Below are 26,719 nucleotides of genomic sequence, written 5' to 3'. Positions count from 1 at the left end.
ACTTTAATTAATCATCGTCGAGATTAAAAGTACCTCAAATATTATACTTGATGGGATATATGAGTGACATTTATTTAGTTACTTTATTATTTACGCTACTGAATGCTATACTCGTAATAGGTATCTATAATTATGTCGATAATCATGTGTGAATCCGTAGAATGTGAGGTCAGCCGCGCGAGTTTTACAGCCCATGTGTGAATAGTTTTACAATGAATATGCGTATGTAAATTAATTACAAGAGAGAATGGGGTCGGTCGAGGGTAAAGAGGGGGAATGCTGCTCCGAATATGTGGGTGCGCACGTCGTTTGACAAACAAGTCAACTGACCCACAATCAGCTCTCGCCCGCGATTTCGCCGGCTGATCCGCGAAAAACTATGCGCGATTTATATATCTACTATTTTTTTTCTTTATGCCCTTCGATCGCGATCGATATCGGATCGGTCCCTCTCGATCGCGTGTACGTAAACTAAGAACGGGGCTTGATCATTATCTCGAGGTCTGTTTTTCATCTTTTCAACAACTTTTCAATTTCTCGATCTTGACCCGAGTTAGTCGAAATAAATATTAATATCTGTTGACCATAATAATTTAAATTCATTCTCATTCATTTAAAGCAATGAAAAAATTAGGCACACATCTTTCCCGAACAAAGACTTTCGTTTCTTTTTTTTTAACATTCATTCACTTTCACACATATAAGTGCCAAAATATATATTTTTAAATAAAAATATAAGCGGCGAGAGATAATGATCACAAGTCCGGATACATACAATTAAAAACTTAGCAATATACAAGGACGTATATAACATAAGGGACGCAATCCCTCGTCAAAGAATTGCGATAATTCGTTTCAGCTTATTATATTCGCCAAATTAAAAAGGATTCGTTTCATCTTATTATATTCGCCAAATTAAAATAAATGAATAATAAAATTATTAGAGCATCCTCCTCCGTCACGATACATTTCGATTGATCATTATGTTTGTTCTTATTAGTTCTGTACTCTTCTCTTTCACGCTTTCTGTACTTAAAACGAAACAACTACAAGTTTACGCTTTGGAAAGAGAAAAAAGGAAGAGAGAAAGCGTAAAAAGTGCATCTAAAAAGAACAAGCTTAATGATCTCTAGAAAGACTTCTTACTTACATATTCTATTCGGTTTTTTATACAAAATACCGTGTAAAAACATCTCGAATTCAACGGTAGAGAGAGAGAGCGATCGAGATTAGATTCCATATCTCTTATCTTCTCCAAAATTCACCAATTATACGCTAAATTAATTCGCGACTAATTGAGGGATTATCGTGTAATCATGTGTTGATTTAATAAAAGGGATGATGCTCTTGAGACGAGTCTTAAAAAACGTTTATAATTAATGATACACAACAGTGAAACTCGATGATCGACTTATTTAATATAATAATTTTAGATATCTGAAATATTAATTTCACATATCAACAAGAAATTGTTAAAACAAAATGTTGTATTTACGAAGAAAACGCATCGTGTATAAAATCTGACAGCAATTCTCTGATACAAGCTGGAATCATCAACACAAGTCTCGCTCAATCCACTCATTGTCTATCAAAATTATTACAACAGCGGTCCCAACGATTATTCACGACCGGTTACAAAGCGTAGAAGCCTAAATATGTAATCATCTTCCTGACATGATGCATTAAAACAATTATAGAGCAATATATAAAACTGAATTACAGTTGATAACTTAACCATCAAATGTGTAAAATATACATATCTCTCATGATATTGACGAGAACAAGTATCTTTTGGAAAAGATACCTAATCTAATAGCAATCGTATTGCACAATTCTTTTTTTACTTTTAGAGAGATTAATAATAAAACACTAATTATAAAACTAATTATAAGACAATATTTCCCCCATAAAAAGATAAATATTATACCTTTTTTTACAAAGTGTTAGGTTAGATAAAATTTTTTTAGAAACGTACTATTGATAATCAAGATAATTCATTTAAGTGAAATTAAAATTCCCATCAATTTAAAATTAATTTGCGGTATAATATATGATATAAAGAAGAAATTCGTAATTTTTTTATACTACTTATTTAATTAAAAAATAATTATGTGTCCGGTACAACATAATTCTATAATATTTAACGATTCATGAAAATTAAAATTAAACATATCATATACATTACAATTAAATTATATTTTATAAATCACGATTATAACTACAGTCCGTATTAATTTTTCTTTTAATTCAAAAGAAGACCTCAAATTTCAATATGAAATGATTCCATATAAAAAATTAAATTTTATGCGTAATTAATGATAACATTATCATGAAAAATCGTCAATTACAATTGATTGTTCTTAAAACACGATTATATATAAAAATGCGTGAGTTTCCTAACAGAAGGCTTTGTAACCGGTTGCAGATGAATAAAATACTTTTTTCTTTCCTTTCTTAGTTTTCCCCGAAGGAGTAATCGTGGTGATCGCATTTCTATCGCACGGTAGAAATAAATTTGGTCCTCGATCGTGACGGAATACCAAAACTCTTCCATTCGAACGATGCAGCTTCCATCTTCGCGATTATAAATATGTTATCACGCCACTACAGGCGGTTATATGCTATCTGTGGAAAATGTCTTTCTTTTCCCTTTCGCTCGATTAAATTCCCTTTTGATCCATGTCGCATGCGATCATCGTTTTTGGCTTTTTTATATCGTAGAATTTTTTGAGCCTGAATGACGATAGCAGACGATTTGAATCACTCTATACAAAAACCTCGCATTGTTCACAATGATCACTGTCGATGGTCGCAATCAATAAGCTTCTTAGAAAAGACTAATTATTTGAAAAGTCTCGAAGAGTAGATTAATCAAATAAATATATCTTTTTAAAACAGACTTAGAATAATGTCCGAATCATAGTTTAATCAAAATATATATATATATATATATATATATATATATATATATATATATATATATATATATAGAAAGAGAAATCTCTCAATTATAAATATACATACACAAACAACTTATACGAAATTATATAAATATAATATAAATTTTATCCAATTATTCAAATCTGGGTATTTATATTATACGGATAATCTAAATCTGAAATTTGAATTTACAAATTCACAAATTCAGATCCAAACTATCCGAATCATAAAAAAGAAAAACAGATAAATAGAAAACTAGTTGCAATAATACAATAAATATTACAATAAATAATACAATAAAATAAAATTTATTAACATATTTAAATTTATATTCATTATATACATAAAACAATATATATATATATAATGTAAAAACTAACAAAGTGTATTATTTCTATTTCATCTACAGATTCGAATAGATCCGGTTTTTCAAATATCAAATATCGGAATTTCAAGATCAATTTATAGTAGTTTGGATATTTAGTGATTTGAATAATTGGATAATTTTCCGTGCACCAATTATTCGGATATCCGTACATACTAGCAAATCAGAATTTATAGCCCTAGTCTCAATTAATCAAAATTAATTTGAGCGACATTGATACAACCGGTTCTCGGTTATATACATTTGACCATACAACACTGATATTGCAATGGAGGTTGTTACATGATTGATGACTGCGATCGAGAACATTGTCTAAAAAATTTCACGAATTAGTTCTGCATTACTTGTCATAAAAATTTTCAAAATTTAACGTTTATTATTAATATATTATCACACATTCTCTCTTTCTCTCTCTCTCTCTCTCTCTCTCTCTCTCTCGCTCTCTCTTTTCTCGTCATATATACTAGAACAATGTTCGCGGTCGCAGTCTAAAAGTGGATAAACATTGAAGAAACAAACAGCGGAAAAGTGAACTTTCGCTGTTCGATATTTCGGGAAATATGTTGATCGCCGTGTTAATAATGTTAATGGTGTTAATAATCATTATAAATAGAATAATCGAACGTTCGATACGAATTTGGCTCGATTCGCTCGTAACACGAAACATCACAGAAAAATTTTGAATAGACTTAACTCGTGTTCGCTGTCGATTCGCTCGCAGTGCACCCATCTTAAGAATAACAGCATTTTCAAAATATCCGATACAATATCGCTGTGCGAAAACGTCAGTCGACATGAGAGTTGCGCGAGATCGAGTTGCTCTCTTTCTCTCGGTCTCCGTCTCAAAGATCTCTCTCATCTTGACGTCGTGATCCTCCTCGCAGCGCGTGACAAAAAGGACGGGTCGTAGATGTGCGCGGAAGAAGAATCTCTCTCTTGCGCCCTTTCTCCCTTCAAAGATCGTTTACGCCATTCTTGGCTCGGAAAGAAGAAAGGAAAAGACTCGCATGGCGAGATGCAGCGGAGATCCGAGAGAGGAATGAGAGAAGGAAAGACAAAACGCACGGGAAGAGAGAGAGTGGAGTTTCACGGCGAAGGGGAAAATAGTTAAGTTATCGGACTAAAGGAAGAAAGGAAATCGATTGTGTTTATCTCTTAGACTGTTAATTTGGTCTCGGGGTCCAACGACTCGTAAAGAGTTATTGTATGAAATAATCGGGATGGTCTGAGTCCTTCTCAAACCTCTTCGCCTCCTCCTGCATGCTCTCCTTGATCTTCAGGATGGCCGCCGACTCGGTCTGATCCTGCGAATCAACCAACACCAGGCCGGTTACACGGTAAAACGATCAGGCAAGCCCACCAATTTTGCCCAAAATTCCGCGCGGCGTCTTTCACCAGCGAGATTCGTGGGACTCCCGGTAATCGCGCGACGAAATTTCGATCTCTCTTATCAGGCTTCCGTGATAAGACCATTACTCGCTTCTTCAATTCAACTCGCGAGGGAGCCGGACGAAACCGAGAAGTCCCGCGAAAAAGTTCGGTCTTCACCCATCGTGCGAAAATGCTGGCCGGTGAATACGCGTTAAAAGCGCGTGATGGCGGTGCGTCGTGAAGGGGCCGGGCTCGTGAAAACGAAAAACTCCGTAGGAGAAGACACTGGGAGGTGTCGGTCTCGTTGTCAGGAATCGAAAGAAAAGTGGGGCTTAAGGTACTTGTTTGCTTAAGGGTGCTCTGACCCACAACACATGGACGTTACGTAAGATAGTGAAGCCCGTGTCGAGCCGAAAATAATATATAGCAACATAACAATGATAATGATGATGATAATAACAATAATAATAATAATAATAATAATAATATATATAATAAAATAATAACAATAAAAAATTTATTAGCGCTGCCTGCCCCCCACGCACGCACACCTCATCGACTATAATAGGTAGTATAGTGAAAAAAAAGGTACTCTATAGAGAAACTCGACGTGTCGTCCTTCACATACTTATATTTTTCTCCTCTCTAGCGGAGAAAAACTCTTTCGCCTTCTTCCAAGTTTTTTGATCTCGATACCGATTTTTTCCCGATCTCTCGCAATCCATCGATTCGCTTTGCGCTGACGCATCCATGTGCTACAGGTCAGTACAGGCTAGTACTATATACAGCTATCATTCTAATCCGGTTTTTCTCATGTAGATATGTATAAATATTTGTATTACGAAATATAAAGTAACGTTCTCTCAACGAAAGTGCAACATCGATTAATGACATCGATTAATGTGTTCCACAGCCGCAGCAATAGTGAATAGTGCAACGTTTCGATTTAGTGTCAAAAGTGTCGGAAGATCCAGCAAATACGTTATGTATATAGAATAATTAGTGATTTACGTTAAAAAAAAATAACACTGATCGCGTACTAATCGGCTAATGGAACGATCAAAGCAAACAAATGAAACACAAGTGATGTATGTGTGTGATTAGCACAAGTGCAAATACACGGAGACAGATAGTTATATATAAATACTGATGATAGCCAGCACCCCTCGGATTGAATCGTAATAAATAAAAAAGAAAAACGCAATAGTCTCAGTGTAACAGGATTACATTTATTGTCTCGATCTCCCCTGCCTTAGGCATATACTAATTATGTTACCATTCAGCGATAAGAGTTCGGCTTACAACGAGGAGTAATATCAAGTAAATTGGCATTAAGGGTACCAAACTATCTCCCTTTCGCGAATCTCTACGTTATTTCCAAATCGACAATTCTCACATCGCGAGAATCAATCTTGTTGTTCTCCTACATACTCGAGGAAAACAACTATCGTGAAATCGGCATCGCACACTGATTTTCGAGACTCATCCCGAGACCGGTCGTGTTCGAGCTTCGTACCCTCAATGCGCCGCTTCACCGAGCTTTTCCTTCACTCATTGATTCGTGTATGTATGATTAAAAAAGAAAAGATTGTTGCGATTCTCCGTACAAGCGCGTGTACTTTCTTTTCTCTGTTTGACAGGTGGGTTTAACGGCAAGACGTGAACTCCGGGATATCGGCAAGCAGCCTCTGCAAGGCTATCCTGCAATATCTCTCGCAAACAATTTCGCAGATTGCAAGCTTTATGATTCTACGATAAATAATTAATTACCCGTCACCACGGTTCGCTATAGTCGCGATCACAACTTTTGACAACGACCAAGTGATCGATGAGACGAAAAGAAACTTGCGCGATTTTTCGCTTCCCTGGTGACAGTATCAAACTATGTACTTACACATCTCGCAACAAATGTGGCGCAAATGATGTAAAGCAAAAAAAAACACACCCTTTTTTATAGCGATCAATCTTGTTAATCCACGACCCCAAGTCCAAAAACGAAAGCGTTAAGAACGCTCGACAACGTTCAGCGAAATAGCTTTTGTAACAACGAGCTCTTTTACGAGACAATGAAAGAAAAAGCCTGCAAGCGCGTCTTGCCGTCGATCCCAGAGCATGCACACTTGCGCATATGCACATTCGCTCCTTCTCTTTTGTCTCTCTTTCTCTCTCTCCCTCTCTCTCATCCACATTCTCTCCGTGTATCTTTTTTTTTTACATAAAATTCCATCAGTGTTTTTCTCGGCACTATAAGTTAAACATAACTAATAGCAGCACAGTATAGTCCAGTACTGACCTATAATCAATGCGGACGGATGGATTCCGGGAATCTCTCGCCTCTCACCCACATCGCATTATCTTCCGTTTCTCTATCTATACTCGCTCTTTAAAGGTTCAGTACTCGCACGTATCTTATGTTCATACAAAAATATTAACATTTGCATATATATTATATATTTATATGTATATCTATGCGTGTATACATATATACACACACACATATACATATATATAAAATCTTTTATACTTTCTCTCTACCATGTTTAAACTATAGTAGCAGTAGACCACTCGCCTCGCAATATTGCGTAACTTCGAGCTGTCGAATTACCGTCCGCTGAGAAATCCGCCCCTCTATTATTGTACAATCTTATTAATTAGCTACCAATATATAGGAGATGAAAACTACGATCGATTACTTACACGAATTATCATCGTTGTTTGAATATAACCGAGCGTAAAAATAGATTAAGAGAATTCTGTCTTTATAAAGATTCCTTTCTTTTCGTCCTACGAATATGACAATAAAAATTGAGCAATGCGACAAACTTTACATATTTTGTACAAGAACGACGGCGAAACCAACGTAACGTTGACCGATTCTACATAGATTTTCAGAGAGAGAGATCAGATTTAAATAGGAACGATTTTAATTATCGCATTTCTATTATCATACCAACAGTAATTCTACTGTTACGAAAAAGTTATTAGAAGCACGACGCGACTCGTGTTTAAACATTAATCACATTAATCCGAAAGAATTTGAGTAGAGAGAGAAAATTCAATCGAAAATGTTGGAGATTCTACGCGAGCTTCCCTCGTTCTGACTGATTAATCGTTTTCACGTACGCGTTTGCGTCGATTTTTTTTATGAGCAAAAATCCGCGTATCTTGTAGACGACGCATAAAGATATTGCAATGCTATAAGAAGGACAAAAGACGTCTGCTCCAAATGTCGAGAGCAAATTGTGAGCAAACAAGTGGAGGGATTCGGTCCGAGCTTGCCTAGACTATTCACCTCATTACAGAGTCTCATAATGTCATTATGTAAAATATATAGAAATTAAAACTACAAGAGATTCACGTGAATGCGCGGGATATATCCTTGCCGTAAAATTCTTTTGCGCATTAAAATGTTAACTCTATAATGCGATGAAGAACAGGTCAAATACCGATACAAATTAGCGCTGTCAATATTCGTTTATTCAACGATTTCAGATATTATTCCGATTATGCGGTTATTTTTTTTACTTCGAAATAAACAGATAATCTTTGAATATTTACATGAAATATTTTCCAGGTAAATTGAATCAAAATTTTTGGCTAACTTTCAACATATGAATATATGTGATATTATACGTGTATCTAAATGCATGTTTACATTCTGGATATAAAAAATATAGACAAATAATCTAAAATTTAAAACTATTCGTAAACATATTGTTCTTAATTAAAAAATATTAATAAAAATGTTCGGCGATCTCTTAAATATCTGAATACTTGGCGATTTTTGGTACTCGGGTAATGTTCGCGAATTTGGATATAACGAGTAGGTATCTGAGTAGCCAGACGTATATTGACAGCACTAATATAAGCAGAGTAGTGAATTTAAAAGAGATAAAAAAAACAAGAGCGATTGATTAATTATGCGATTAGTAATCACAGTAGCAAACTGTTATGTATGTATGTATATCCTATTCATGTAGGCAAATCGCCATATAAATGTGTATGTGTATGTATATGTATATGTGTATACGTATGTGTATGTAATATCCCCTTGTAACAATCTTTACGTAATTTTTCAGGCACCTTTGCTTATGATCTAATTGTCAAAAAAATAAATATAAATAATAGAAAATAATCTGCTAAAAAATCTTAAGTAAAATATTTGCTAGCTTCCATAGCAAATTAGAGATATTATCATAATATCGTAGTAAAAAAAAATATATAAAAACGAATATATCTAGTCTTGCAACCTTCTGAGTATTTGAGAGAAAGCATATACATACTGTATTCCTACGCGGCGAATCGCACGTGTATAATCATTGTTAAAGTATCTGCGCCGTTTAGTAGTAGTTGTAGTAGTAGTAGTAGTAGTAGTAGTAGTAGTAGTAGTAATAGTAATAGTAGTAATAGTGGTGGTAGTAGTAGTAGTAGTAGTAGTAGTAGTAGTAGTAGTAGTAGTAGTAGTAGTAGTAGTAGTAATAGTGTAATGAATGAGCGCTTAAGTGCTAACTCTAATCGAGTAGGACAATCAATAACGGCCGCACGTTACGCCGCGTCTGACACGAATATTTCTTTCTGTTCTTTCGCTCTATAACTCGTTATATGAGCGTAAGAGCCCATTGACGAAATTATATTATTATGTGCCGGACTATAAAGAAACTAGCCGGAACGCACCATGGAATACGTGAATACGCAGCGAGTACGATGCTTTTTTCTGCATATTATGTATATATATATATATACCGGCACCACGTGTAGAGTCTACGGCATCTACGAACTCGGGGCTGGCTCCAAGGCGACTTGACTTTTTAAAAAAACTGTCGAGAATACAGAGAAGGTGCACGTACGTGATTACTGATAACTTTCTTCAATTCGCAAGGAACATCTGCGACGCCGCCACTTGCGAATTACAAATTTTGTAAAATAACAACGAAGATTGATACATATATTTTTTTGTTACTGATAGACTTTTCTGTTTTAGAAACGAAACATATAAACGCATATAAATAATATCTTAGAAGAAATTTTTGTATGAGATTAAAAATACTAAAAATTGCGTTTAAAAAAATTTAAAAATATGAAAAATGTTATTATAAATAATTAGAAAAAAATATTTAATTAAATAGATAATTATCGTTTCAGATATAGATATATTTTTCGAGTTGTATAATGACTTTAATCTCTCAAGTACGAATACTTTTGCTTTGGCAAAAGAATTTTATTCATTTTCAATTATCATACAAATCAACAAAGTTTTAATAAAATCAGAAATGAAAGCGTCGTGATTGTTCCTTGTTATCCTACCGATAATCTTATAACAACATATAAGATCAGCATGTAAATTGTTCACGTGATTCAATCAAAGGTTCGGTTATTTTGTCGCACGAAAGTAATTTAATATCTCATTTTATAAAGTACGCAGAAAAAATTCAAGACTCTTAAGACAAAAGATATATACATATATGTATAAATATATCATCTTCTAAAAAAAAACTAATACAAGTAAAATGAAATTGAAACTATTGTATTTAACGTAAATCGATAAAATATCATGTTGAAAAGAACAAGATCTTATTTTATACTAGGTATACTTTTTATAACCATTTATAACTATTTAATTTAATAATTGTATTCGCAATCTTGTTATGTTATATAAAATAAGATTATGTTATATATAAAATAAGGCACACATTTTAGACTTGTATTGTATTAATGTTACGTTAAATCTCATCATCTTTCTGCCCACTTTATAACTGCATCGTTAGACTGTTAGTGCGATAGTAGTTAGACGCAGTTTCAGCGAATACGGTTACATGATATATTAGATGCGACCAAATGTAACTGGCTGATTAAACTTGCCAAAATACCATATAACACGTGATTAAACAAAACACCTTTTTCGAAAAATTTATAGGGACAAATGATATTCTGTAATAAAGCATTAACAAACAAGCCTGTTGGAGCGAGGCTGAAGATAAAACCCTTTGAACGTGTGACTGAACCCATATTATTTTAGCAAAATACGTGAAATATCCGCCGTACTGATAGAAGCGCTTGTGGCTGTTAATTGAGATAATTAGAAGGGCGACAAGTTGTAACATGAATTTATATGCCATATATATAAAAAGACAATAATATAAAAAGATAATAATTTAAAGTTATTTCAATATTAACTTTTCTCTCTCTCTTTCTTTCTTCAATAAAGTGCATGGACAAGAGAAATGATTTATCGGACAGAAAAATCGGCATACAAATCCACAACAACACATCGAATCAGGTTTATTAAAAACAGTTGTTAAAGAACCTGTGCATACTCACATTCTCTCCAGGAGCTCCGAATCCTCCCAGATTATAATCACCCATTCCGCTACCACTATCTTCTCGTGGTGTTCCGGGGCCACCATTCGCTGGACTGTTTTTCATCCCGTCGAGACCGTCACCGTTTAAAACTGGACCCATTGTATTAGGACCCATGGGTCCCATTGGACCGCCCTCAGGTCCGCCGCTCATTGGGAAATCCTAAAATATACAAATATTTTAAACATCATCATTTTACACATTGCTATTTTAGCAAAAAATCTCCAGTTGAAACATGTAAATTATTGAATAGTAGCTACAGAAAATGATTATTTTTTTTTTAATATATAGTGGCATGTGTATTATTTAATTACACTTACACCTGGCATATTTCCTCCAGGTACAGGTTTCATCATGGTGTACATGTTTTCTCCCCCGCTATTGCTGCTATCCTGGGGGCTAGGCATAATAGGAGTTCCAGGCCCTGGAGGACCTGTTGATCCAGGTGGTCCTCCATAGTTACCCGGTGATGACGACGAATAATTCATCGGCTGCGCATCATCATATAAAGCAAAATTGTATTAGAAATTTTACGTTCTTTAAAGTCGTAGTTAAAACCAGATAAAAATGCAAAAAACGGGAGACAAAACTTTATACTGTACCGTAGATGTGTTTGGCTGCCATTGTTGTCTACCACCTGGAGCAGCCATGCTCATTGGTGGCATTCCAGGACCTCCTGGTCCACCCGGGCCTAAGGTACTGTTGGGTGGCGGCCCTCTCATATTTGGACCATAACTGCCAGGACCCATCGGACCCATACCCGGTCCACGTGGAGGATTCATTCTCGGATTCATAGGGCTCATTCCCGGCGGACCTAAGATAGTAGATAAAGTTCGGTATATTTGATCGCTAAATGCGAGACTGTTAACGTTTGTTCTAGCTCTATGTTAATACTAATTGCTAGTTACGATCTTGTGGACTAAACATTTCGTGAATTTGTAAATTCTACGATATAATAAATTGTGTGTGAGATCGTGTGTACTATCGTGTGCAAGAATATTAAGTGTGGATTCAAAGTGCTGAAATTAAGAGTCATGCTTTAGCAAAGTCAAGCTCAAGATAAAAAAGCCGTTGGATGACATGCTGGTCAAACAACTGTCACCACACAAAAATTAACAGTGAAAAGCTCATGCTGAAAATAGAAACAGCATTGCAATATGTATTTTGGGGATGCAAAGGATAATTACAAACAAATATTCAAATTATGTATTCAACAATTTAAAAAAAACGAAATTTAGCTGTTATTAAATTCTATCGTTATTAAATTCTAAGTAGTTATTTCAGAGATGTAAAAGCGATTCTTTACTTTATATAATAATATATAATTATTGAGTAATATTTGGATCGTAATTCAATATTTTGTAAAAAAGCACATGTACATAATGTGGCATTAATAATGTCTTAAACATATTGTTAAACACAAGTAATCAGTTTTTCATTTACATGTAAAATGATCTTAAAAGAGAATTTTTAACTGATATTAGACACAATCAAATATAGCTCTTAATTTAAAAATATTCACATACATACATACATACATACATACATACATACATACATACATACATACATACACACATATATACATACATATATACATACATTCATACATATACAAAAAGTATGTTGCTTCAATCTAATATCTACATATACGTATATTACAGTTTTTTTAAATTAAGATGCGCACAAAAGTATCACGCAATTATTGTGTATTATTATGTCAAAAAAATAAATTCTTTCTAAATTATACACATTATCGCTATACACATAACTAAAATATTTTTTCAAATATTTAATTTTGATGGATTTAATCATGCTGGATGTACTAAATTAAATGAGCGAATAATTTTGCAAGAGAGCAAAGCCGGTGCAATTATCTTGATTAAAATGCAAATTTAAAAAAATAATAAAGGCAAGGAGGAGAAAAAAATAAAAGTTAGATTTGACTAAATCATGTGAGTGTGTTTTGGTTGCTGGGTTGCTTCCTACCTTGCCACCCTACAAATTCTCCAGCTTCGCCTGAGGAACACAAGAGCACACATTAGTACGGCAGGTAGGTAAGGTCGGGTTCATGGTGGTAAAGCCTAGTTATTTTGCAGTGGTATAGTAGATAAAATTATATTTCGATGAAAAATCTCTAATAACTGTAGAACATATTTAAAAATTATTTAAAAATAATTTTTAGAAAAAGTTTGGGATAAATTATGTTGATGTAACTGTAATTAACTATATAACTTAAATATATAAATGTATACAAGCCATTTACCAATTATATAAAAATTCATAATATTTTAAGAGAGTATTTCTTAATCGTAAATTGCAGTTTCTCGCATCTATTGTAGATTTGATGAATAATCAATTATTCTTGGAAGGCACAATATCATACATAACAGCACAAATTACTTGTTAAGGAAAATAAAAAAAAAATTAGATAAAAGCATGTCAAATAAAATATTCGGTAAAGAGAACCATTGAGAGAGATACATATTTGCATACTAATTACACAAAACTGTATAGCAGTAACAATCGAACGCAAACTACACCACTGCTTGTAACTAGACAATTCAAAAACCAATCCACTCCACATCACAGCAATCCAATCCAATTTAAAATATTACTTATTTGTTTATTGCTGTGTGGTTTTTGGTATGCATGCGTCTATGCCATTCTCCTCTCGCAATTCTCGTCAATGCCAGAAAAAAAGTAATATAACACCGGCATGTAAATGATCTCTTACCTTGCCTAGTAGGATCCATACTATTTGACATCATTGGTTGTCCTGGTGGCTGCAAAAGAAATAAAAATATAATGTAAATTTACAATATTCCATATGATATTTCTATACTTTCTATATTTAAATTTAAAACATAAGGACAAATTATTACAGCGAAAATCATGAATAGCACAATATGTCATATATCTTTTTATTTATATATTTCAAGAACAAATTTCAAGATATTTTTCAATAATAACAAAAATATCAAACATCAATCATATGGGAATAATAAATTCTCATATACTCACCCCATTGAAGTCATTGCCCATTTGTGGCATACGTACTCCGGGACGTGGTCCTGCTGGGTATCTGGGACCCATAAACTGTAACAGAAAACGATTTCTCATCATGTTGATCATGTAATAATCATAGTCATAATTTGAGGGTGTAAATTAAAAATATAGAATGTCTCAGTCATTATTACTCTCTATACACAAAACTGGCTAAATATAGTATAAATACCAGGCAGCCACAATAAGCAATCCGTGAGATGATAGGCCATAAAATATGCAAGTTCAGTCAAGTTCATCGCAGCACATAAGTTGGTTATATCATTACATGTATTTTTTTAAGCGCTTTTTGAATGTGAATCACATTTATTGTATACCATAAATATAATGTTTCACATTATCATAGAAAAACCATGTGTATACATTTTTGTAGTATAGTCAGACATCAAGAAGGAAACAGTTATAGCAATTATGACGACAGTTATGAGTTTTGGTTATGCCATGATATGGTGCGATGACACAGCGGAACAAGTGATCCTTTATGAGTGAGAGTGTATGTGTTGAATGAGGCTTACCTGATTGGGCATCATCTGCGAGTGTGGGGGCGGGGGTGGCTGGGGGTGCTGGGGGGATGGCTGTGATGAGGGGTGTGTGGGCGGAGATGGTCGCATTGTCGAGTTGTTCTGCAACAAGCAACGCAAACGACAGACATGTAGCAACACTGCGATCCAGGCAACAGCTAGACTAGAAGGCTTTTGGGGATGATTGTGTTAATACTATGATCGGTCTCAGCATCTTAAGAGTTACCCGAAAAAAAGTTGTAATTAGGAAAATCATTCATATGACGTTTCTCAGTCCATATATTTCTTTTTTTCATAATTACAACTCATGTGAGAGATCGCTTCTAACACTAAATTGTGAAATAAGACATACAAGAGTACGAAAGGATGCCAATCAATTGTAAGATGTACAGCATTGTAAAATGTAAAAAATGAACTTTGTAGGGAAGATATGATGACTCTTAAGCATTATGAAATACCTATTAAGTTAGACAAATCTAAAGAGAGAGAAACTCCATCATTTATATATCATATAATTATTTTTGTCTAATCTTTAATACGGGAGTGGCTATTTTGAAGCAATAGATGCATGACTTTTCCCATTTTCTTTCCCTTTTCCATATAAATTTTATATCTTCATATTACATATTTATATAATATTTTTTGTATATTGTGATTTATAATTTAGTATAATTAATAATATTAATACAAATATTATAGCTATACTATTAAATCATCAATAACGTAAATTATATAAAATCATATTTACATTGTTAAACAGAACAATATATATACATAATATTAATAAAGTAAAATACTGATGTAAAAATAAAAAATGTAAAGTTTTCATTTTCTGCTTATGTGTGATTGCAAATATTTTATATATATCTATTATTATATCATAAAGTTACACACAATTATCTTTTAAGATTGTAAATTCTTTCATTTCTTTTTATGTCAATATGTATCATTAATATACAGTATATCTATAATAATTGATTTTTATATAAAATTAACGCACTTTTTCAAAAATAATGTGAAGAAATCGCGAACCATTTGTAAAAGAAACTAGACTACACTCTAAGCAGGCTTCCATGTTAGTTGTCCCATACATTCTAAAGAGTATAACTTTGGCTGGTCATGTTAAAATATTAAATTTATATTGTTATTATATTGTAATGTTATATCTGTAAATATAATAAATCAAAAACAATAATCTTTCTCTAAAATATTTTCAGATATTACTATGACGCATGACCAGCACAAAGCAGTACACTCGTAATATGCTTACAGTATCACAATATATTGTGCTAAATATATTCTAACATCTATATAATCCTCTGTTCGCGTCATATAAAATTTCTAGATTTGCCTTATGCGCCAAGGAGATGAAACAGTGAAAATGGTACAAGAACGCACATACAAGTATTAGATAGAGAGCAGAGAGAAAGTAAGTAACATATATACAGTATAGACAAGCATGACATAAGAACGTCTTTTGAATGTACACTTGTTTCAAAACGAATTGATGACGACTATGGCTTGTACATACGTGTACATTTATCGATAATATAGGAATACATCAATCTGCTTAATTAAATAAATATGCGCTAAAAATATATAACTCTTTTGTTTGTTTCAAAATAAAAGAAAATGATTATGTACAAAAATCGGTTTATTATATTGTCTATTTATATATAATATATTTAAAAAATTTTAATATCACTTGACAAAATTAATTTTATATAAAAGTAATGTAAAGAGTAATTTTAAGTAACATCTCTTTAAATAAAATATTTCTTTTTATTCCTCCTTTCTCTTGATCTACTATGCAAATTAAAACTGTTTTCTTTTGACCTACTACTAGATTATGTTACACACTTTTTTTATTTTCAATTAGGCTAATTGCATTATGCTTTGAATCAAGTGTAAATTTTAAACCAGGTCTATATGTATGCATAACAATATGTATGAAAACAGATATATGTGATTATGTATATATATACATATAAATATTATACTAGATGTTTATGAAAGATATGTATCTATGAAATTAGATACATATAAAAGATCAGTTTAAATTTCCTTTGACACTTGTGAATATATTTTAAAAAATATTTTCTTTTCTCTCAAATATCTAATAATTCTCGTGCAAAACCTACTCAAAAAAGTATCTTTAAAAAGATATATTAAGGATGAATATAATATTAATTATTATATTTAATAAATATGAATTAAAATTGAATAAATTTTTCACTAGAAATATTAGAATGCATTTTAATGCAATCTTAATAAATGCAATTATGTGATGGCTTAATTAAGCCAAATATATATATAACGGTGGTTTTTTTCACTTCATATTCTGTAAGTAAAGATTGAGGAAAATGAATAATATTAAGACAGTTTAATATTGTAAAATGAATGAAGACTCACTGGAAAGAAAGCAGGAGGCATGGGACCACCAGGCATTCCATCATTTGGTGGCATCTGACTAATTGGAGATGGGGCTGGCCCAGCATTCTGTAAACATTTTATATGGCATTAATGTACAATATATCAAATATGAGCTTTGTTTAGCTTGAAAAAAAAATATCTTTATGTAAAAGTTTATAAAAAGAATATTTGCAAGATTGCTTTCTCTGATTACTATAATTATTGATACAATTATATTAATATAACTATTAATATATAAATATGTATTAAAGTAGAAAGTTTAAGAGAAGTATACATATGCTTAACACAAATATAAATTTAATATAAATTTTTCAACTTACATGCGCAATACCATTAACGTTGTAAGCACTGTTCACAAATCCCTGTAACAAGAACACACATTTTATAATTAGTACGCAATATGTCACAAATACTCTTGCATATCTTTTACATTTAAATATTAAAACTTAAATTTTTTAAATATTTAAATAGTTAATAATAATTTTCTGCAGGTTACAAAAAAAAAAACATTCTACTATTGTTAACATACACATACATTATTACATAACATAATTACATAGTCATGAAATGCTTTGGCTTCACTGCTATGTTCACAGGAATCTCTCCTTTCGGGTGCCGCACAGTACAGATCCCAAAAGACACTGAAATAATTTATATTATATTAATTTATATTATATTTTGTATTAAGATATTTTTACGGTAAGCAGCTTGTTATATTTTTTAAATTTAATAATATAAAATAAATGAAATAAAAAAAGAAAATATTTGATTCTTTTTTCAGCAGGAATGCTTAAGTCAATATAATCAGCCATCAAACATAGTGAGTACAAGTACTCGTACTTACCACCACCAAGAATGTAAAAACCCAGGTGGTTCTCCAAGTGTAATGTTTTTCTCCCATCGAATCTACAATAACAGAGCAAACAATATTACAGCACAAATACCATATTTTAAAATACAATATACACATAAAAATAATTAGAAAAAGTTTACCCTTATCACATTATTACCTGTAAATTGATTATTACCTCTGACAGGAATGTTTGTGCTGCTTTTTGTGCACCTACATGTAGCAAGTATTCATACACGTAGAGTGCCAATCTGAAACAACACATATATAATTAGAGATTTAAATTTTAAATTGAAAACTCCTCTCACACAATTTCAAACAATAATATTCAAATAATAAAAAAATCTCATGTAACGCAGAACCTCGAAGATAACGTAAATACAGAAATAAGGTGAAACGTAATAGAAAGAGCATAAACTCGGGATTATGAAAATGACGATCCTTCGCAACTGGCATTCTTTTTTCTTTATTATCGTTTTAGAAAGCCCGTACTTTACTCGACGAAGCCGACAATCATCGCATTTCCTTACGAGGCCGTCCATTAAACGTAAACTTTTTTTTAACATCGACTTTCCCCAGGTAGGTAGGTATAAGCAGTAGGTAGACGGATAGCCATATGACGCGCATCCAAACCTAAAGCAATTCGCGGCGAGACCGGCTTCGCGAGCGACGCGAACATGGCGCGGGAATTACGCCGATTCGCGAATCGGAGCGCGTGCTCGTTCAGAGTGACTGACAACGCGAGCAGATCAATCGCCTTTTACGAGAAAGCGGGTTATGCGCCGCGCGCGCGAGAGGAACCTCGGCTAAGCAATTTTCCAGCCGGTCGACTTCATCTCCACTTTCATATACTTCTCGTATCTTTCTTGGCGGTCCAAAATTTCTCTCGTTTGTACCCTATTCGCCCTACAATTTTTTCGTTCCTACTTTTTTTTTTTTTTTTAATAAAAGTTAACACTGCAACTGCAATCATAAACACAGATGAGTTTTTTGCCAATTGATCAGTCTCCAATTGTGATTTTTTTATTTTTCATTACAATTAAGATTACTCATCTTGTAAAAACAGTCGAATAAGATCGCAGCGTGATTGGATTCGGAATTAATCGTTGGATCCTACAGCAAAGTCAGTCGCATCGAAGTTTTGACGGATCGATTCTATTTTTAACGATTTCCCCACCTAATTCTACAAGCTTGCTCGCTTTTAATTTCGCTTTTTCAACATAAAATTAATTATTATTTATTTAATAAAATAAATACATTCAGTCTCTTTGACAGGAGAAAGGGCAAAGAAAATTAATGCGAGAGAAATGCGACCAAAGCGAACTTTGCATTAAAAAAAAACATATGCACATATATAGATTGTCAAAAATGGCTACAATCTGGACTGCGTTTGTCGATCGATTAATCAAACTTTTTTTCAGCAAAAAAAATTAATTCACCGCTAAAATTCCAACGTCGATTAAACTTTGAAAGTATAAAACTCGCGCCATTAGAGCTCGGTTCGAGAGAGTAGAAACTTGGAAAATCGCGATATTATTCGCTCGACATCGTCGTTCAACAACCATAAGTCGCCTTTCGGAATTTTATCTCGCGATAGCGCGTGCCGATTTATCGCGCAAACGATCAGCCTTTCGTACGTCAAGACTCGAGCCAATCTCGAGCGGGGAAAGGGCGGGAAGCATCGTGACGTTTGAACGAGAAGAAGTGGACAAAGGAGAAACGGACGGACAAATCGGCAGCTCGTCGCATCGGTAAACTGGATTAACCCGACGAACCAGGTTCCTCGACGACGTATGCGCGCTTCCTTCGAGCAAAAAGAACCGATGACGGCAAAAGAAAAAGAGAGAGAGAGAGAGAGAGAGAGAGAGAGAGAGAGAGAGAGAGAGAGAGAGAGAGAGAGAGAGAGAGAGAGCGATAAAAGTGACAAGAGAAGGGGAAGGGGGCTAGAGGGGTGAGAACTGCACGAACGAGCAGGAGCGGGAGAGGGGAAACGCGGAAAAGAGGGAGGGAGGATGCTCGAGAAAAATGGAGTTGCCGAGCGATCAATGGCCGGCGTAGAATTTTCACAATTTCCCATCCTTCCGATTCCCGCGCCACCGTGTAACATACGTACTTTTCTCTCGCCTGAGAGTCCGAAGGCACGGACGACCCTTTTCCCTTCGCGTACATGGTCGCCGTGGTGGCCGGTCAATCCTTCCACCGTAAACACAAGTGCGCCGCCGTTCCGTTCGTCGGTGCGCCGCTGGAAGTCGCGCTCGGCTCGGACGGCCGAGTGAAAAGAACGGGAGATCGGGGACTCGCGCGCGCGCGCGCACGTCCGTGCGTGCGTGCGTCCGTCTCAGCGTCTATCTCGCTCGCTCCAACGGCCGATGGTAATCCCTTCGGCGTGCCGCTGCCGCTGCCGCTGCTGCTGTTGTTGTCGCCGCTGCTTACGACAATGTGAGACTCGTGTCAAGCTAAACGCGACGTAGACGGAACTGAGAAAAGGTGCAACTGCTTCGTCCGACGCGCTCTCTCTCCCTCTCTCTCTCTCACTCGGAGGTGAGTCTTCTCTCTTCGTCTCTCGCCCGCGCGCAGATAACGCGAAGGTCTTCTCCCTCGCGCTTTTTCGTCGCGTCAAAAGTCACGACCAGCCGTCAGCCGTCGTCTCACAGCCGGAGCGAGGTTCCTGTCGCGCGATATCGGAGTGACACGACGCGACGCATCACGGCGTCGTCGTCATCGCCGTCGATTCAGGTGCGTCGCTGGCAGCGCCTCGTCGCCGCAACCGCCGTCGTCGCCGTCGACGTCCTCATCGTTTCCGCGGCGCGGAAGCCTTCCTTCCGTTCGTTCGTCGTCCTTCCGGAGCACTGCGTATATTTACGGTGCGTCGGGAATTATGCGCGACTCGCTTACGCGCGTCCTATTGTCCCGGGATCGCAATCCCGTCACTCGCGTCTCGTCGTCGGTCTCTCACTTCACCGCTGCTCACTTCACCAACCGTCCACTACTCATCGTCGGCCTCGTCTCCCCGCGTCTCCTCGCGTCGCGGACTCGGATCACCGGTCGTCGCGATCGCCGCCGAACGCGGCCTTCGTCTTCGACGAGTCTCGTTTTATCGCGCGCGCTGCTCCGAAGCGTCTCGGCAACACGGCAACAGTGATATCACTGTGTAACCGGAACCGTGGTGTGCGTTGCACATCTACCATCTACGCGCGTGCGCACGTACGCACGCTACTACTACACACACACACGTAAGCGCGATCGAGGATAGCAGAGGGGGGAGAGGGAGAGAGAGAGAGAGAGAGCGAGCGAGAGGACGGGCTGAACTTACCGTCGTGTAAACACGGGCAAGTTCGGAAGTGTAGCTCGTAGATTTCGCACGCGCTGCACGACTACATGCAGATAAGTAGACGAGTAGATATGCCATCCCTCCCCCTCCCCCGATTCTCGTTGCGCTCCGTCTCTTTCGCTCGCTCTCCCCTCTCGCTCCATCTCGCGATCATATCGACGCGCGCCGTCCTTGTCCCTCGCATCAGCCGGGAGCGCGATGCGCGCGCATCACCGTTTGTTATGTCAGGATCGTATGCACGAGGCGCACGACGCGGGGCCCGTGGCTTCCCTTGAAACGCGATTTTTTTTTTCGTGCGAATCGGGTCGCGAGTAACGTAATTCGAGATCATTTTACGCTCAATGATTTTTTGACAGGGCGTCTCTCGCGCTTCTTGCTTTCGCCCGAGGGAATTTTCTTAGCTTTGATACGAGACTGACTTTTACCGATAGCGATAATTCCGAATTTATTTAATTAAGTGTATAAATAATTACGTACGAGGGGAATTGGTATTAATTAATATTGGAACCTTACAACATCGAAGCGAGAAGGACCTGGCTGCGTAAATTGCGTCTATTTTCTTAAAACTGCAACTGAAAGACTGGTCGCGGTCGACTTATTTTTACCTACAGTGTAAGCGTAAGAAAGAGCCTCTTGAATTCCTGTCTTATCCCTAAAGGAATATACCTTTCCAGCGTATTATTTTATCACAGTTAACGATACACCGAGCATCGATATTTCTATATAATATTTTGACAGAATTTGTGTTTTTGGCTTATGTAATTTTCTTCAATCTTAAAACACACAATCATAAGAAAGAATTCATTATAAAGTATCCTCTGGAGAAAAAACTACATATTTACATCCTCAGTTTGGACTGTATTATATCAAGAAAGAGCCAAGCTACCTAAACAAATTGAATTCCTTTCAATTTATATACACTCACACATAGGAAAGCAAGGGTCGCCGATACCTGAAGTGCGATCGAAAAGATCAACGGGATTTTTAGAGAAATAAAGGAAAAGAGAAAGTTTCAGAAAATCGCAAAAAATATTTTACCACAAAAAATCGTCGTGTCGAGATTACCTGCCCAGTGAGAAATGACAAGTCGGATAGACGTTTGTTAGACGTCTAAGATGTTTAATAAACGTCTATTGGACATCTATTAAACGTCTTAGACGTCTATTCGACTTATCATTTCTCACTGGATGAGCTATGATAAATCAATCAATGTCATAAAATACTGATTATTGCAAAAATTTATCGCACTTTTTCGAATCTCGCGTTGAATATATATATCTCTCTCTCTATTTGACATGTTTGTAACATACGCTATTTATAAACATATATATGTCAAATTATGTTAGAGTAAAAAGTGACAGTTGACTGCGTCAAACTATGCGCGACAAGTTTTACGTAATTTTACCTCTCGCGTGGAATAATTAAAGTATATACTTAATGCCAGTCTTGCCAGCTTAACATAATCTCAGACTTGTGTAGCTACGGTAACAAGATCGCTGCAGGATAAATTTGCCGTTATCTCGCTAAGCGTGCGAATGCATTTTCAGCGCGGGAGGATAATTGCGCAAAAATGCGCCTGGCGACACGACGGGATGTATCGCGGGATGATATGGTCGTTGGCGAAAAAAACGCACCGATATTGGGATAGGTCGATATTTCGATATCGCAATAAAGGCGCAGGCGTAAAACAAGCGAGAAATTATACGCGAAACACGTCGACGCGGCACATTGTTGAATAAAGGACGAAGTTGTGTCCCAAAAAGGACCCTGCCCTTAACGAGGGACGAAGAGGGCGACACTCGGGCTCGCTCGCACTGTCTCTCTCCCTCCCTCTCGCCCGATACGTCACCGACTGCAACTCGGCGCTCGATTGGAGGACGATCCGCTGCATACACAGGAGCATAATATACACGGTGTGCGCACACCGTCGAGTACTATCGGCGTGCGTACGTCGACACGGAGAGCCGCGAAAACGGGGGGGCTGACAAGGGGGGAGAGGGAGGGGAGAGAAAGAACGAGAGGTAGGTAGAAACGGGGGAGGAAAACGAAGAGCCGGTACGCGCCCGATCGCGCCCGAAGCTCGACGGACGCGACCGACGCGAAATAGTCGACAATTGACGCGATAGAGTTTGGCGAGGGGCGAGGGAGGAGGGAGGGCGAGCGACAGCGGGGCACGGGCGGGAGGGGGCGCGCCGTTCTCTCGGGTGAACCGCTTCCCCTTTTTCAATTTTATCATACGATCGACGCAGGTTGTATGTCGGATCGGCGTCATTATATGCGAAATTAGACGAAACTTTTCCGCGATTCTTGCCTCCCCTCCCCCTCCCTCCTCTTTCCGCGCGGATCGATCCGAAAGGAAGAGCGTGATAAATCACGCGGCGACGTTAATCCGAACCCTAGAGAATTAACCGAGAGACTCTGGCTTGGAGAACTTTCAAACTACGCATAGTAAGAGGAATATCTTGCGATATGTATGACCATGAATTCTATCGGAATCATCTGTCAAAAGATGCACTTTTCGCGCGCATTATCCTGAGATGACTTCTTATGACGATAAAAATAAATTTCTCGATGTTTAGTAACCTTCGCGTGCACGCATGGACGGCCCGGGCACGATTACCTGGGAGGAATTTCTCGAGGATGCAGAGAGGTTTCTTGTTGTCTCCGACAGGATATCGGATGGATGGGAGTTTCGCGGAGACAAGGTACTTTAATTACGGTACTTTACCGCGTTACTTTGTATATCGAGTCGCTCGCTCGCATATCGAGTGTAAAATATGCAAGTTGGATAACGCGCGTAATATATTGTTAATGTAGCATTTGCAATTATTATTATTATCGCGTTGTTTGTTAAATACGTGAAATTTCGTAATATTTGAACGTATTTCTCAAAGCGATCTTACTCATGCGCACCTCGGACGGATATCGAAGCCACGGGTACTTGAACACGGGCCAAGCTTCGAGAAATAAATTTATTGTTTCGACGAAATATTGTGTTCATCGAGATAATAAAATTGAAGATAATAAAAAGAAAATTTAAGATATAATAAAAAAAAGTTACGAAATTATTCATAAATTTTTTTATCTCAATGATATTTAGGGTATTCCTGGACAAGGATATCTATTTAAAAGAACCAAGTGTTTCGTGCCGAGCGATTCCATTATGAGAAACGACGACGACGATGACGACAAGGAATTCCACGTGAAATTTCGAGAGGATCCGCACGAGGTTTCTTCAACGCTCGAAACGCCCCTTATCACCGAATATCATATCCTGTGGTCCATGAGTTACGGCGTTCCAGTTATCTACTTCAATAGATGGAAATCATGTAACTCATCGTTGATTATAAAAAAAATCATAATTTACTTGGCAAAAAATGTGTGCGAAAAAAACACTTGTTACTTTTGTATCACGTTAATTTTCGTGGGAAGAATTTTTAAGTATAAATCGAAAAAGAAAGACACGACGGGACGTTCTAGAATTTCGAAAATTATAGAAATAAATATATAATTTGCGCGGTTGTTGACACATTTGTGCCTCCTGCGTCTCGTATGCATCGTTTATTGATTATAAACGCAAACGCGTATTCGCCTATTTCGATATTCGCGCAGATATTCCGGTGATATAATTAATCTTGATAACGCATTTTAGCGCTGCGGAAATGCGTCATACCGTTTAGATTAATTATTAACGCTGATCATCTTTTACATATTTTGTCAACGAGAAGAAATTGTCGTGAGAGAGAAAGGCTCTGACGTTTTGCATTTTTTTTTTTAGATTTCCCTGGTATTAACCCAATGAGCGTAAATGAAGCGCAAGCGGTTCACGATTCCAAATTAAATTACATGGAATTATCGCAAGCGATTCATCCTATCGTTGGGACTCCATTCTTGCAATTACATCCGTGTCTCTCGCAGGAATTGCTACGAAGCATGTCGAAGAGGTGAAAAGCGCGTTAAAAGAAAGAATGATAGAAAAATAAAATAAAGATTATTCTATAAAAAAATTTTAAACTTAAATGTTTATCGAGAATATTATAAATGTTGCAGCAAGAATAAACTCGTCAGTTGGCTGAGCTGCGTAGCACCCGCGGCCCTAAATCTCAAAATACATCCGGAATATTACAAGCTGACGTACTGCAAAGTCTAGCCATTTCAAATTGTCAAAGAAATAATAAATATTTAAATCGCAGGTGTGTCTATGCGGGAATACTCCTCATCAACATCCATCTCCATTTAACGAGAAAAGAAAGAAAGGTATTATAACTTTTATAACGTCAACAGAAATAAGTACTGGTTAAGTGGTCATTTACCGATGACCGGTCATTCATCTGTACCCACACATACCTATATATAGCATCTATTTTATGTCTCGCGAGACTATTTGCGAGGAGCTTAATCTCATCTCCGCTCGCGAGCGTATTCGAATAATTAATTCCGATCACGAGTGTTCGATGGCGACAATTCAAATAAAATCCGTCCGTGTACAACAGGCAGCGGATCTAGCATTGACCCACGGCTGCCGGGTGAATTGCTCGCAATTAAACGCTCGGGCAAAAGAGACCGGGGCGTGGAAAAGAGAGCGCGGTAATTAATGCGGTCGTGCGCGACAATTAATTCGCGCAAGGACAATTTGCGTGCGGCCCCGGAATATATTCGTTCCCGGCGCAATTTTCGTGCGTACGCGCGTGTAATGTACAGTCGGGTGTATCAGTGACGTCTGCTACATCCCCGCTTTCGCGCCAACGTACTTTTGCGAACCTCCTCGTTCCTTTGAAACGGGGACAGAGACTAATTGGACCGGGTATGGTTAATTATATAATTGAAAATGATTCTTTTCCTCAGGTATTGCGAAAAACTTTGATCGCCTCGAATGTAAGCGCATCGAACAGTATTAAAACGTAGTCGAGAACGTACACGTTCCCGTCTTTATCGCGACTACGCATTCGCGTAGCACGCGCGCCAGTGGTTCTCAACTTTTGACATGATCAGCGACGGAGACAACAATCCCGTTATTTTCCCATCTCTTTCATGAGCATCCGCCTCTCACGAAACACGCGCCGTTTTAAATTACAATAACAAATGTACGAGATTATTCATGTATGACCTTCATTTCCAGATCGTCTCATGGTTTATAGATTTTATAGACACGTGGCGCAAAAAATCGAGAAAGTTATTTTTTATTCTTGCGATGAGAAGAAACGAAAGAGCGCGGCATTTTCATTGAACGGATTCAATTAGATACACGTGTCTTGAGAGAACAATCAAAATTATTTTTACACGTAGATCACGAGTCGGAGAGAAAGAGAACACCGACTTCCCATTTATCAAACTCGGATAACATTTATTAACGTTGACCGTGTATTTCCGCTGGTGCGGTTGAAAGATCGGATTGAAAAATCGGATTATTGCCGTTAGAAAAATCGGCACGTTTCTCTCCCCTTCCTTCTTTTTGGCTACTGAAC

General features: G+C 36.7%; 2 protein-coding genes across 13 annotated transcripts; one reads left to right on the top strand and one right to left on the bottom strand.

Annotated features, from left to right (window-relative positions):
• Positions 1–47: 47 nt before the first annotated feature.
• Positions 48–21,950, bottom strand: Ssdp (Sequence-specific single-stranded DNA-binding protein). 8 transcript variants are annotated; one of them, XM_083087830.1, is made up of 14 exons: positions 20,037–21,315; positions 18,084–18,174; positions 17,918–17,979; positions 17,630–17,714; positions 17,394–17,435; positions 17,053–17,139; positions 14,635–14,742; positions 14,078–14,152; positions 13,791–13,839; positions 13,043–13,072; positions 11,656–11,867; positions 11,374–11,544; positions 11,015–11,215; positions 48–4,629 (listed from the first exon to the last, which is right to left on the bottom strand). In XM_083087830.1, exons 1-14 carry the CDS (start codon positions 20,090–20,092, stop codon positions 4,525–4,527), a joined length of 1,374 nt encoding a protein of 457 aa, XP_082943956.1. In that variant the 5' UTR covers positions 20,093–21,315; the 3' UTR covers positions 48–4,524. The 8 variants fall into 8 exon arrangements, with proteins under 8 accessions (XP_082943956.1, XP_082943957.1, XP_082943958.1 ...); XM_083087831.1 differs by having other exon boundaries at positions 18,102–18,174; positions 20,037–21,309; XM_083087835.1 differs by lacking the exon at positions 48–4,629 and adding an exon at positions 5,904–9,513 and having other exon boundaries at positions 20,037–21,950.
• Positions 20,058–25,446, top strand: Atg10 (Autophagy-related 10). Of its 5 annotated transcripts, none has more exons than XM_083087847.1 (5): positions 20,058–21,156; positions 23,834–23,959; positions 24,355–24,583; positions 25,033–25,198; positions 25,305–25,446. In XM_083087847.1, exons 2-5 carry the CDS (start codon positions 23,852–23,854, stop codon positions 25,402–25,404), a joined length of 603 nt encoding a protein of 200 aa, XP_082943973.1. In that variant the 5' UTR covers positions 20,058–21,156; positions 23,834–23,851; the 3' UTR covers positions 25,405–25,446. The 5 variants fall into 5 exon arrangements, with proteins under 5 accessions (XP_082943973.1, XP_082943972.1, XP_082943975.1 ...); XM_083087846.1 differs by having other exon boundaries at positions 20,059–20,659; XM_083087849.1 differs by lacking the exon at positions 20,058–21,156 and adding an exon at positions 22,693–23,275.
• Positions 25,447–26,719: the final 1,273 nt, after the last annotated feature.

This window comes from Camponotus vicinus, unplaced genomic scaffold (assembly GCF_025532165.1).
Source record: "Camponotus vicinus isolate PSW18456_S1 unplaced genomic scaffold, iyCamVici1.0 SCAF_14, whole genome shotgun sequence".
NCBI classification, from domain to species: Eukaryota; Metazoa; Arthropoda; class Insecta; order Hymenoptera; family Formicidae; genus Camponotus; species Camponotus vicinus.
This window is presented reverse-complemented; position numbering and strand designations above follow the sequence as displayed.